Consider the following 14,578-nt stretch of genomic DNA (forward strand, 5'->3'; position numbering starts at 1 on the left):
GCATCTAAGGTTGATGCTAAAAGGACACAGGGGACACGAAGTTTTACCCAGGTTCGGGCCCTCTTTATGGACTTAATACCCTACGTCCTGCTTGATTGATATTGATGAATACGAGTATTACAGGAGTTGATCTACCATGAGATCGTAATGGCTAAACCCTAGAAGTCTAGCCTGTATGACTAAGGTATTGAGTATATCCTTTCCGGACTACACCCTCCGGTTTGTATAGACACCGGGGGGTCTAGGTTAGATAGAGTCGGTTACATAAGAGGGAATCTCCATAGTTGTTCGCCAAGCTTGCCTTCCACACCAAGGAGAGTCCCATCCGGACACGGGTACAGTCTTCGGTCTTCATGTCCTTACAGCCAATCAGTCCGGCGCATAGATAACAGGCCGGACGCCCGAGGACCCCTTAGTCCAGGACTCCCTCAACCCCCTCCTCTAGCACAAGGGTTTGCACCCCCTGTAACTTCACGCATAATCCAATCGACCGAGCCTCCGGGCACCGAGACGTAGGGTTGTTACTTCCACCGCAAAGGGCCTGAACTCGTACATCTTGCGTGCACAATCTCACCGTAGCTAGGATCTTGCCTCTACATCCCTACCGCCCTACTTTACTATCAAACTTAGAACCACGACAGTTGGCGCCCACCATGGGGCAGGTGTCTTAGCCACTTTCCGGCGAGGTTGCGATTTCTCCGAGTCCTTTCATCATGGTTTCTGGCGGAGGTTTGGCTGAGGGCCACGAGATCCGTGTCGGCGCGCTCGTCTTTATCGACGACGACTCCGCTTGGCTTCAGGAAGCTGCTCTCGACATCGAGGTGCTCCCCGTCCGCAGGGCGACGCACTTCCGCGCGTGTGTTCACGGCATCCTACTGCAGGAGCCGTCGACTAAGTATCAATCGGCCCCCGCGGTATCTTCGTTCCCGGCTGCTCACCGTCATAAGCGATCTGGTCGGTCACGGCTTTAGCGGTGGGTGAAGCATGCGGTGGCGCATCAGTCGTCCACCCCTCAAGTCGTGGCAATCTAGCCCGACGAATCTCTCTACGGCCTGTTCGACCTGCCGACTGGCTCCATCGAGACCCTGTCCAAGTGCGATAGCAGCGACCCAGTGCCGGAGGTCCTAATGGTCGACACACCTCGCAGTCCGCCTGGCATGCGTCACAACGGTGGCGATCCGTCACGCGCTCATGAAGTGTACCACCCCGAAACTCTCTCTTCTCAGCAGAGGGAGGAACTTCACCATCGCAATGTGGAGGCCCTCCACACGCCCGTTGTCGGCGAGTCCTCTGAAGCTCGGGCATTGGAGGCAGCGCGTTTGGCCACTTTGGTTGAGCGCACCCGACTGGAGAGTCTTCAGCGTGCACTCGACGACCGTGCTCGCCGACAGATCCCCGAGTCCAGTTGACGGCAGCGTCAGCTATTTCCACCCGAACCACAGGTATATCGCACTCCGATTCAGAATCTTACTGCTGCATCCCGTATAGCATAATCCATTCACCCGTCCTAGTCGGAATCTGGTAGAGGTTTGACACAGATCAGAGCACTGCTCCGAGCAGCAGGAGAGCAGAACACTCCAGTATCTCAGTCGCACAACGGAATTCATAGCAGATATGTGGTGGCTGATACTGTTCAGGAGGCCAACAGAGGAGCGTGGGATTTCGTGGGTTTTGGTAGCCTCGGTGTACGAATGGGGGTGAAGGGGAAGGTAGGGGAGCCATGGCTTAGGGACGTCCTTGTCTGAAATGTAGGGTAAGTTACCAGCATACCCCCCACCAGTTTTAACACCGCGACGTCGAGCGAGCATTTCCGGCTGACGGGTAGACGGGGATTTTGCGTGTCTAGGCTACGGGACCTATTTCGGATGAGGAGGGAGTTTTCGCGCGCGTCGAAAATTCAGGATAACAAGGTGCGGCGCGGGTTGAAGAGGCGGGAGTTTCAAAGCAGATGAGACAAAAGATACTCGAGCTTGAAAATTTCGGGATAACAAGGCACAGATTCCTTGTTCGGCCAAACAAACTTAACGTGTACAAAAAAACAATTCATACAAGACACAAGAGAGTCATGTCCCCTTTTACTATATTGCTATAAATGCCATTGAAAAAACTACAAGAAAAAAGTAAAAAAAATCGGGAGAACAAGATTACCCTGTATAGTACCAAATCGATTCGCACTTCCCTCAACAACAACAAAAAACAAATCAATTCCCACCAAAAGAAAGAGCCATGTCCATTTTTATATGATTACAAATGCCAGGATCTCAAATTTCAATTTTTGAATCCACGTTATGTTGAATTCGAATATATCGTTAGGTGACCTTGCGGTTTATAATGGATGTAGTCCTACATTTTGATCTTCCATCATATATTAACATTTTACTCCACCCTATGAACATATATATTGTCGTCTACCATATTGACTAAATTTGAATCAATTTTCCTTATTTGAATACGATTATTGTCAAGTTATACAATCATTTAAATATTATCTTGATAACAAAAAACATGCATATAGCAGTAATGATATTTCACTATGAACTACATCTACCATATGATCTCCAATTCAGATATTTGTATCCATTTTATGTTGAATTCAAATTAGAGTACATTGGTCTAGGTAGCGAGATGTTCGGGGTAATCTAAACCCTATTTTCATATGTATAATTTTTTGCTGAATTGGGACAAGTTTGGGTATAAGCTTCTTGCAAAATCGGAGATTCTCTCAACAAGCCTAGTGGTTCCAAGAGGGAACGTGTCACCTTTGTGTGCGAAACAATATACGCTGCCTCCCCCTGATTTTCTTTATAGAGGCAACATAGAACTATATGAGTTCCCTCTTAAATTTTGGAATTATTCCGGGTTCGTTTGGCCTTTTTATACATTAGTTGAGTTTCTGGACATTTAATGTGCATAATCCAAATTTGAACTGCAAGCACATGCTCCGGTGCATCAAATTTGGTTGGAAAATCACATGTGTGTCCTTGGGTGAATTTCTAGGTCCCATGTAAGTAATAGGAATGAAATTCAAACATCTGGGCATCGTGACTCGGCCGAGAACATCGAGAAACTTGGTTTTCAAATTCATGTAAATCCAAAACTCGCCTGGAAATCATGAAACTTGGCATGGTGTCATGTCATGGCACTAACATGCTATGGTAAAAAATTGGGCCGATTTGGAACAAGTTTTGGTATAAGCTTCTTGCAAACCAGAGCTTCTCTCAACAAGGCTCGTGGTTCTGAGAGGGAACATGTCACCTTTGAGTGCAAAACGATACACGCTGCCCCCTCGAGGTTCTTTACAGAGGTAACATAGAACTACATGAGTGCCCTGTTAAATTTTGGAATTATTCGCGGTTCGTTTGGCCTATTTTATACATTAATTGAGTTTCTGGTCATTTAATGTGCATAATTGAAATTTGAACTACAAGCACATGCTCCCGTGCACCAAAGTTGGTTGAAAAATCACATGTGTGTCCTCGGGTCAATTTCTAGGTCCCATGCAAGAATTGGGAATGAAACTCAAACATCTGGGCATCCTGGCTCGGCCGAGAACATTGAGAAACTTAGTTTTAAAATTCTTGTAAATCCAAAACACGCATGAAAATCATGAAACATGGCATGGTGTCATGTCATGGTACTACCATGTTGTGGTAAAAAATGGCTGAATAGGAACAAGTTTTGGTATAAGCTTCTTGCAAACCGGAGCTTTTCTCAAGAAGGCTCGTGGTTCTCAGAGGGAACGTGTCACCTTTGTGTGCATAATTCAAATTTGAAATACAAGCACATGCTTTTATCTTCCAACTCAACAAGCTTTTGTTTAGATTAACCAACTAGCTCAAGGGTATCCAACACAGTTTCTTGGAGAAGGGATGGTTTATTAGAAAACCAATTGAAAAGAAACTCAACATAACGGTCCGGGAACAACCTTGTAATACTTCCGAGAAGATATTGGGAAAATCACGAACCACCGATATGTTATTAAGCTCGAGAACAATCTTGCTTTTCAAGGCAAGACGATAGGATCAAAAGAGCAAGGGATTAATAAAATCCTAACTCATTGATCAAAGAGTGCACCAGGAAAATGGACTAGGTAGCACCATCTATCTTAGAATGATGATTAAATAACCAACACGCTAAGAACGAAATTATTGTCCTTTAACTACCAAGCAACACGGTTGCTAGGAGTTTTGACTTCACACATCATAACTCACTTGTCGACATTTTGGTTGTGAGAACACGAAACCGAGGTATGAATAATGATGGCGAGAAGTATCACTGCAACAAGAATTCATAAGAGTTGATGCCATTCTCATGACATTCTTGACATAAAGATGGTAACACTCGAAGGCAGAACAGAGCAAAAGATGGATTGGCATTTTGATCCACAGAATACAACTACTTTGACCCAATCCTCGAAATGGACAAGGTATTGGAGTTTGTTTCTCCTAGTCATTCTGGAGTAGAATGGCTTGACGGACCACAAGAATAATAGGCATCGATGAACGAATGCACGCATACTCTTGACTATCAATTGATAGACGAAGATCAGAAAACAACTAAAGAGGGACAACTCAAAGGAACATATGATTTTCTGAACAAATCAATCAGTGGCTTGGTGTGCTAGGGAATACATATGGAATGAAGATGATGAGTCTATCAAACCATAGAATACTTCACACATGCGTGACTGACTTGGGATGATTCCAGAGGAAGAAAAAATGAACTTTCTCGAATTCACGGCGGCAACTTACATCAAATGCACGTCAATCAAAGGAAGTCACTTCTTTCATCAAACATATCCTTCATGAATGGACCATGAAGGCATTGGTTACAAAGTTTCCAACGCTAGCTTTAATGTTCAACACGAATCATGGAGAAGGTAAAATGTTGCTAATGGGATCAACAACAGTTCTTCAAAATTCCAATGAAGATGGAATTCCACAATTAAGTGAACACGGTGATAGCATTGGTCAGACCAAAAGATGTAATGGTGTATTCTCAAGGGATCAACCATGAGTAAGACAACATTACTAACATCGTTGGTTCTGATTTGACTTGGTGATAGCCCATGCTCAAGTTAGAGTTTGGACAAGACAATAGAACCAATGGTTGACCACGAGGACCAATCGATGAAAATATCATCTTTTTTCAACACACACCTAAATGCATAGATATCCCTTCGGAACGAACTAAGTTAGGCAAATATTTTATCTTCCAACTCTCCAAGTTGTTGTTTAGCTTAACCAACTAGCTCAAGGGCATCCAACACAGATTCTTGGAGAAGGGGTGGTTTAAAAGAAAACCAATTGATCACAAACTCAACATAATGGTCAGGGAACAACCTGGTAATACTTCTGAGAAGATATTCAAAAAATCACGAACCACCGATATGTTATTAAGCTCGAGAACAATCTTGCTTTTCAAGGCAAGACGATAGGATCAAAAGAGCAAGGAATTAATACAATCCTTACTCATTGATCGAAGAGTGCACCAGGAAAATGGACTAGGTAGCACCATCTATCTTAGAATGATGATTCAATAACCAACACGCTAAGAACGAAATTATTGTCCTTTAACTACCAAGCAACACGGTTGCTAGGAGTTTTTACTTCACACATCATAACTCACTTGTCGGCATTCCGGTTGCGAGAATACGAAACCGAGGTATGAATAATGATGGCGAGAAGTATCACTACAACAAGAATTCATAAGATTTGACGCAATTCTCATGACATTCTGGACATAAAGATGGTAACACTCCAAGGCAGAACAGAGCAAAAGTTGGATTAGCATTTTGATCCACGGAATACAACTACTTTGACCCAATCCTCGAAATGGACAAGATACTGGAGTTTGTTTCTCCTAGTCGTTCTGGAGTAGAATGGCTTGACGGACCACAAGAATAATAGACATCGATGAACGAATGCACGCATACTCTTGACTATCAATTGATAGACGAAGGTCAGAAAACAACTAAAGAGGGACAACTCAAAGGAACATATGATTTTCTAAGTTGTGGGTGCATAGATTAGCATGTCGAACAAGTTCAACATATTTCTTCCGGATAACCCATGCAAAAAGGTAGAACTAGCCGAGTCACAACATAGAATCGAGAACTCATCAAGAGGACTCTGGTTGTGATCTTTTGGTTCAACAAGGAAATTCTGCCATAAGTAGCTGATGGTATTTGGAAGAAGGAAATACCATGGATCTTGAGGACTATCGCAAAGGTTACTAATATCCTAAAGGAACTAGCAAACACTATCAACATGAAGTAAGTAGGGTGAATCTCGGATTTAAGAACCCTGGAATAGAATGCCTACTAACTAAGTGGCATCACGTGATGTTTTCGAGAATGATGGCCAGAATCATCACACTGGGAACACAGAACATGGCTAGATTACTAGGTGATCCTCTAAGACACCTAGGGTCATAATAATACCTCCAACATCGAGGCTATAGAGCACCTCAATTTACCGATTAGTGTGGTTCAACTGGCCCAAATACATCGAGAACGAAAAGAAGGGAGTTGCAAATGCATCAAACTATTTCAAAACCTGGGATGGCTCAGACAACGTAACGGCTGTAAATGCTCAAAAAGATTTGAGACATCCTGTAAAATAGTGGTACGGCCACTCAAGATCACAATATCAAGGTTCTGAGGCCAGCTATGAACATACGGAAGTAGTAGAAACTGAACTAAGACTTGAATCCATCAATCCTATAAGTCTATGGATTAGTAACACGTGATCCGGATAGAAAGAATAGAAAGCCTAGTTCCTTAACCCCGTAGGAAAGATAGGATGACTCGGATCAGAAGGGCACAAGGTAAAGGAGTAAAAATAGCCTTATGTTCCCATCCACAATCAATTCCCTTATATAACTAAAGCATTTCTAGACTCAACTTTGACCAGTTTGGCTTGGTAATCCTATAGGCAGTCAGGCTCTGATACCAAAGCTGTCAGGACCCCGATCCTAAGTCACACTGATCTAGCATGTAACACATCATATCACATTGCGGCCTCAAGCACGATATTCCCACGGGTGCACCTTACTTGGCCCGGGACCGTTTGCGCCTTTTGGCTCACGTATATGATAGTGTTGCTAGCATCCATATGACAGAGAACCCAGGCCGACATGACTAGTCGTAAACCCAAGGTGGCACTAACTTACAGGGACAGGCATACATGACCCAGCAATGAACGTGTCGGTCATCAACGTATGAACCCAAGTCGTAGCAAGCTACAATGACTTAAAGGAACAACACGTGACATTTCCCCAAAGGGACAGACACGGGAACGAAGAAGGACACATGCCGGCCAGCCTAAGTGTTTCGGAGTAGTAGAAAACTACCATGGCTCAGTGGAAGCACTAGGAGACATTTCCCCATAAGAGAGGCTACCAAGAATAAACAACTAGATTGTCGGATCCCACACATACCAAGAATTTCAATAACATACACACAATATGTTCGATATGTGCAAATACAACATGGCACCACAACAAAACTCTATGACTCAAAGTATTCATTCATTAGGCTCTGAAGATTCATATATAGTAAGAGTTACAATCATGGGTCACATGACCCAACATACAGGGCATACAGACAACGGAAGCATAACATGTCTGAGTACAGACATCTACAAATGAAAAAGGCTGAGAAGCCTGAATATCTACAAGACCCTACCAAGGGTACAAGATCGTAGCTGAGGTAACAAGCTAAACGTCAAAGTCCACACGGAACTACTAGTGAGACTGGAGTCTTTCTGCAAACCATAAATTAAGCAAACGTGAGTACAAATGTACCCAGCAAGACATACATCAGAACTAGCTACATATGCATCAGTATTAACAAAGGGGGTGGTCGAGTTTAATTGCAGCAAGATAGCTTTGACTCAGTGGCTATCCTGAACTACGTCTGCAAGTAACTCTTTTGGGGTGACGCACATGAGGTCACATATTCACCAAATCAATACACCACTATGGATCCGCTCCCGTCTCCCTATGAGAACACCATCCATAGCACTCACGCTTATCTTGTGCATTTTAGATTATCCACTTTCACTTGTCTATGAACTGTATAAGCAACCAAGTACTCCATTACCACGGACGCGACTATTAGAATAGATGGTGTTAACCCTGCAGGGGTGTACTTCTTCGCACATGTTTCCACCACTTAGCGTCTGCACGCGACATGTGCTCGGCAGACTTCAATGAAACCGGACGTGGGTGTAGACCACGACCTGACTAACCACACAAGTCCCTAGTCCAGGTTTATCGCCTATTCAGGTTCCATCCGCAGGGAGTCCGGATGAGGTTTCCAATACGGCCCCGAATGATGTGTGCAGGGTTTCCGGGTTACCAAACGGGCGACTCGGTACACTGGGCCACATGCCTACCGCATCACAGCCCACCCCTCGGGTTAGCGCTACGCACGGCCTCCAGCATACGACAAACACCACAAACTACTTGCAACTCCTGGAGAGTGGACAAGGGGGGTTCATAAGTCCAGCGGGGTCATATTTCAGGGCCCAATGCATGGTGGTAGCTGATCTTAAATCACACATACAGATCTCAGTTCCTAAGGACGGTTCCAATGAAACAACCACCATGTACTCCTACATGGCCTCTCATCGATACCTTTATCAAATCGTGTTCACACACTTAGCTCTCAATAGTAGGACATGTTCACACACCTCCAATTGATCCCCGATGAATTAGACCCGACTCAACTCTAAGCAGTAGCAAGCATGACAAATAAGCATGACTGAGTAGGCACATCAGGCCTCAAACAACTCCTACTCATGCTAGTGGGTTTCATCTAATTACTGTGGCAATGACAGGTCATGCAGAGCAAAGGGGTTCAACTACCGCAGCATGTAACAGATGAATCATTGTTTTCCTAATGCAGTAAAAGAGAGCAGGAGCGAGAGAGTAGGATTGTATTGGAGTGAACAAGGGGGGTTTTGCTTGCCTGGCACTTCTGAAGATAGTAATAGTTCTTCATCGGTGTCATCGATCTCATCGTCGAAACCACGTCTACTGAGAGGGGACAAACACCGACAACAGAGAGGAAACACAATCAATGTAATGCAACAATATGATGCATGATCATGACATGGAAATATGCCGTGGTTTGAGCTAATGCAACTAGCAACAATTTAAATGAAGTTGGTTTGAATCCAAGACTCAAATTCAAACTCCACATAAGGCATTTCAAATGCCATTAATTCAAATTTTCTTATATAGCAACTTTAAGTTGTTCAAACATGCATGAAAATGGTACAGATGGAGAGATTGCATTTTTCTTATAATTTTTCGTATATAAATTATTTCATTTGGAGTTACGGTTGATTTTATATGAATTTTGAAGTTTAAACTAATTTCTGAAATTTTCTGGATTAATTAAAATGCCAGAAAACAAATAATTGTGTCAGCATTGTGTAAGCATGACGTCAGCAGGTCAAAGGGGCTGGTCCAAGTCAAATCTGACAGTGGGCCCCGCACGTAAGTGACACAGGGGTTAAACTGGTTTAACTAAACTTAACTGAAGTTAGTTAGGGCGTGGGGCCCAAATCTCAGTGACTAGGGAGGGTAGTTAGTGGACTAATTAGTTTTAGCCTAATTTGACACGTCAGTCGGCCGGGGTTAGGCCGCTGGCAACCTCAACCGACGGTGGAGGCACGCCTGAATCTCTGTTCCGACAACCATTCATCATGCGGGTGGGTTCTAGGGGACCCTGGGGATGCGCCGCGTCCAACGGTGCCACTGGTTGGTCGCATAGTCGCCGGAGCTGACACCGACGAGCACATCCGCGGTGGTGCCCGCACGGAGTTGGCCGGGACGGTGTTGTAGTGTACGGGACGAAGAGCTGGTGGGCGTTGTCAGCTCCTGGGAGCACGGTGAATGCGATGACACGCTTGAATGCGAGCGGAAGCAGCTAGGGCCGCTGCGGCGACATTGCCGGAGTTTGAGAGCTCTCGGCTCCAGCGGTTAAGAAAGCTAGGGGACGCGGTCGGCAACAGGGCAAGGTGGGTTTTGAACGGGGGCTCACCGCGAGTCTGTTGGGAAGGTCAGTGGGCTCGGGGGAGCTTGGGTCAAGGCGGATCGACGGCGACGAACCACGGCGGCCGAGGACGAAGACGACGATGGTGGCAATGTTGTAGGGTCCCCAAGGATGCGTGGCTCATCTGGGATGATGTAGACGACGAGGCAGAGCCGATGAAAACGACGGTTGGTCGAGGGAAGGGCGGTGAGCGCGGAGGCAGTGAGTGGCGGCGACGGTCATGTTCGTGCCCGAGGTGCGGAGCGAGAGAGAAGCGGGCAACGGGGACAGGAGCGAGAAGGTGGAGGCTTGGGGACGTGCGTGGCGTCCCTGGCCAGCTCCAGGCGGTGAGCGGCAAGCAGGAGGAGGCGTGGCGCCTCGCGCGCGTGTGCGCTACTGCCTACTGGCAGAGGTTAGGGATGACTGGCACCAGGCCAGGTGGGCTGGGCTAGCACAGGTGAGGCCCAGGTGGTTTTCTCTCTTTCTCTCTCCTTTAATCTGTTTCAGTTTTCTATTTTATTCTGTTTTGTTTCGATTTAGTGAAAATACTAAACCATTTTTAAAAGTCCTGAAAATATTTGTGGGCACTGTTGAAATTATTCCCAACAGCCCTCAACTAGTTTCAGAATTATTAGAGCACTTAAAATATTTATAGGATTTAAATGCCCCAATTCAAATACAATATGAGTTAATTCAAAAATCCAGAATGTCCTAGAAATATATTCATCATTTTTGGCAGAGGTTTTCACCTTACTCAAAAATCATGAACTTTTCTGGTGGCACTTTGGGTTCATTGAAAAGATTTCAAATTGAGCCTGGTTGAGTTCTATTTGGTGCTAGGGTTTGAGCATCCCCATTTCAAGTTCATTGAAATTTAAACATGATGCACACATGACTAGATAGTCTTGGTCATACCAGAACTAGGGATGTGACAAAAATCATGAAACTTGGCTTGATGTCATGACATGGCACCAACATGTTGTGGTAATTTTGATGTCCGATTTGTGAAGGCGCACACATTAACAATAAACAAAGTAATTTCGGAACAAGTGTTGTCACGTTACAATCAGAAACACAAGTATTATTGAAACCGTGGGCGTTCTATTTACCATGTACATGCCGCCACACATCCCCTTTTTTATTATCTATGAGGCACCATGCAGGGTAGCTATTTGAGTATCGGAGGCGTGCGATTAGACCCCTGCGCATGCTTATCGGGAGGAGAGCCCTTTGACCTCCATTTGTCGTCCACCTCTCTCCCAAGGTATCCATTACTGGCACTCGAGTCTCTATTTAATGGCGTGTCTATGTCTCACCCGACTGAGAGTTAAGAGAGAAAAAGGAAAATCTAAAAAGAAAAATTTGCATGGATCTTGATGTAAGATCCGACGGACCTATATAGCATATACTCCGACTTACAGCAAGACTGATGAATATATAAGGACGACGACAGTGGATAATAATTGTCTTACATAATTAGGAAGATAATTAAAAAATCCACATGCGGCTATACACAAGGGCAAAAGAAGAAGGAATACAATGATCTGGCTCGCTGATCTCGACTTTCTTGATGCGTTGCTGTAGGCCGCGGGAACTAGTCTCCGCGGCAAGCGGCGATGAGCTCTGTTGTGTCCTCAAGATGTTGCTTGAGAGCATCCGTGGATTCCTCCATCAGCCTTTGTCGCTCGATGCAGAGCATGTCATTCTCGTCCATAAGTTTCTTGACGATGACGCTAGTCCTCTTCAACAAGGCACTGGTCTCCTCCTGCTGCTATGCACTTCGGATGATCTTCGCCCTCAGCAGGACGTGCTCGGCCCAGAGCCGGAGATCTGGTCCATCTGGCTATGGACGATCACATGCATGCGCCTGTAAGAGTAGTCGCTGCCTGCGAGACATTTTCCCAGGCCACCGCGGCGCGGCGGGACATCTCTGCTGCATTCGCGGCATGACGGTACATCTCTCCTGCTTCCGCGGCTCGGCCGGACCAGTCTGCTACATCGATGGCATGGCGGGACCTTCGTGCTGGTTCAGCGGCGTGGCAGGACCTTTGTGCTGCTACTTCCGCGCGGCGGGACATGTCGGCTGCTTTCGCGGCGAGGCAGGACATCTCCCGTGCTTCCACTTCCATGCTCGCCTCTCGCTGGTGGTAATCCCTCGACCCAGAACTCACGCTGGCCATGGCAGACGCAAGGGATGGATGCTGAATGACTTGTTTGTTTTTGTGGATGAGGAGTTGAGGAGGAATGTGCAATCATCTTGGCATAGTAGTATTTCTAACCGAGTACTAACATGCTCCTAAGTGGGAAACCGTTTAGGTTGTGATCCGTGTGAATAGGTTTGGAATTAAATATAGCATGGTAGTACTACCTCCTTTCCAGTTTATAGGGCTCAATTCAAAAATCTCACCAACCAAGGTAGATGATGAGTGGTGGAATAATTTTTGTAGTTTGCAAAATCACTCAATTAGTGTGCCCATTTTCTTCACAAAATTGTGTTTCCAATGCATTAATTGCAATGTATGCATGAATAAAGTAAATGCATTGGTCAACTTTCTCTTAATCCTCGCATGCAATGATATAATGCACCTTGAAATCTGAATATGTGATGGGAAACAATCAAATTGACACTTATAAAATGGGAAATCTAAAACTTTGAGATAAGCCCTATATACCGGAAAGGAGGGAGTAGTAATTTGGAATGTGACGAGACGCGAGCTCAAAATTTATTAACGGTTCTAGTTTCGAAGTGTGGCACTATTCCCGGATGGCGTAACGTGGGTACGTGTTCTCGGCCGTGGTGTAGCATATGCCATGGTAGTTCTTTTTCTACTGTTGTGTACGTCCAATAACTGGCACCGTCGGATACATATCTTACGGTTATTGGGGCATTCGACAGGAATAGCCTCGTGGCAAGCTATAGACTAGTATTTTTTCAGACGCATTAGACCTATTTCTCGGGACTTCTTGCACGCACCATCTCTAGCTCCCTAGGTCGATGCCACCCACGTACACTTGTACTCTGAGTTTAGTATGTTATACAGGAAGAGAAGAGGTGCATGCACGGACTCGTCCTGTCTCACACACGCATCTGTACCTACGAATTGTAGTGTTCTCAACCATCCGATTGGCTCTATCATAGGTTTCACATTGATCCTTGGCCTTGAGATTGAGAAGTTTAAAATGTGGAGGTTAAGCTGGAGGCGCGAGGTTTTGGTTAATGTGCGTGCTGCACACGGCACCAACACGACACGAGCTTCGTCTGCCTGGTGCGCAGTCGGGTGAGTTGTCCAAGTATAGACACAACCAGGACCTCCTTAGTATCTGTGCCTCGACTTATGCACAGAGTAATTAGGATCCGAGGGAGTACTACTTTGATATGTCACGTCAACTCACACAAGTATGCAACACTTCCTGAACAAACAAGCATATAATTTGTTGCCATTATACTTCTTAACCAAAGGATCTTTATATCCAACAGACACAAAATATCCGTTCGACTGTTGGAAATTACTTTAACTACTGATCTGATGTTGAAGTAATTGCTGCGTCACCACCAAAACCCACCATCTCTTAAGCTAAAGTAGACCGAGCTAACCCATATATTAGCATATTACTAAGATAAACAGAAGGCATTGTAGAATCATTTAGGACGTGAGCTTGTCAATCTGAATGTGGAGGGACACCAGCTTAGCCCCGGCCAACAGCTTGGGCGGAACTGTGAAGAAGGTCAGCTCCTGCACGGCGACGTCGTTGGGATCCTTGCTACTTGTCACCTCCATTTCCACCTTGACGGTGTCGGTCCTGCCTTTGGGCTCCCCCGACGGGCCATTCGCCCACAGCTTGGCCACGTAGTGAGGCAGTGGGGACACCCCCGCTCTGATGTAGACGACCAACACGGTGATAGGCGCGCTGATGTCGAGCACGCCGCCGACCAAGAAAAACGCGCAGCCGTCCTCCTCCATGAACAGCAAGAGCCGTGGCTTCGACAGTGGCACTTGCACCTGGAGCACCTTGCCATAGTGGATCCTGTCCACGGGCATGGGATGCACGGTGCTGAAGTGGTGGGAGAGCGTCGGCGGTGGGCCTTCGTAGCTGCAGACGGGCACAGGGCATTTGGAGGGCGCGAGCGGACACACGCTCTGGTGATCGACGAGCTTGTGGTAAGTGATGTAGAGCCCACCGCACGTCGAAGCCACCGCCGCGCTCGCACTTCTGGCATTGCCGCTGGTTCCTGGGGCGCTCGATGCAGCAGTCCGCGCAGGCCAGGTGCCCTCCCTTGCACTGCACAAATCAATCGAACAACACATCAATCAGGAAACCTGCACCTTGCTCGATCAGCCGAACGGACGAGGTGTATTCGAACCTAATACACTCGAGGCTTCAAGGGGCGGAGGCACAAGGGGTAGTGGAGCAAGGTGAGGTCCATCGAGACCATAGAGAGCTCCATCGTCAGGTCCTGTTCCGTCTGCATTATGTCACCCTCCTCGTGCACAACCATCTCTCGCTTTAGGGCCGAGGCATTACAAAGCTTTA

At 46.0% G+C, this 14,578-nt stretch overlaps 1 protein-coding gene across 1 annotated transcript; it reads right to left on the bottom strand.

Moving 5' to 3' along the window:
• Positions 1 to 1,181: 1,181 nt before the first annotated feature.
• On the bottom strand, positions 1,182 to 14,543 carry LOC147975670 (uncharacterized). The gene is made up of 3 exons (XM_087520527.1): positions 14,416 to 14,543; positions 13,729 to 14,326; positions 1,182 to 1,421 (listed from the first exon to the last, which is right to left on the bottom strand). Exons 1-3 carry the CDS (start codon positions 14,541 to 14,543, stop codon positions 1,182 to 1,184), a joined length of 966 nt encoding a protein of 321 aa, XP_087376653.1.
• Positions 14,544 to 14,578: the final 35 nt, after the last annotated feature.

This window comes from Triticum urartu, chromosome 4A (assembly GCF_056163025.1).
Source record: "Triticum urartu cultivar PI428250 chromosome 4A, HENAU_Tu73, whole genome shotgun sequence".
NCBI lineage: Eukaryota > Viridiplantae > Streptophyta > Magnoliopsida > Poales > Poaceae > Triticum > Triticum urartu.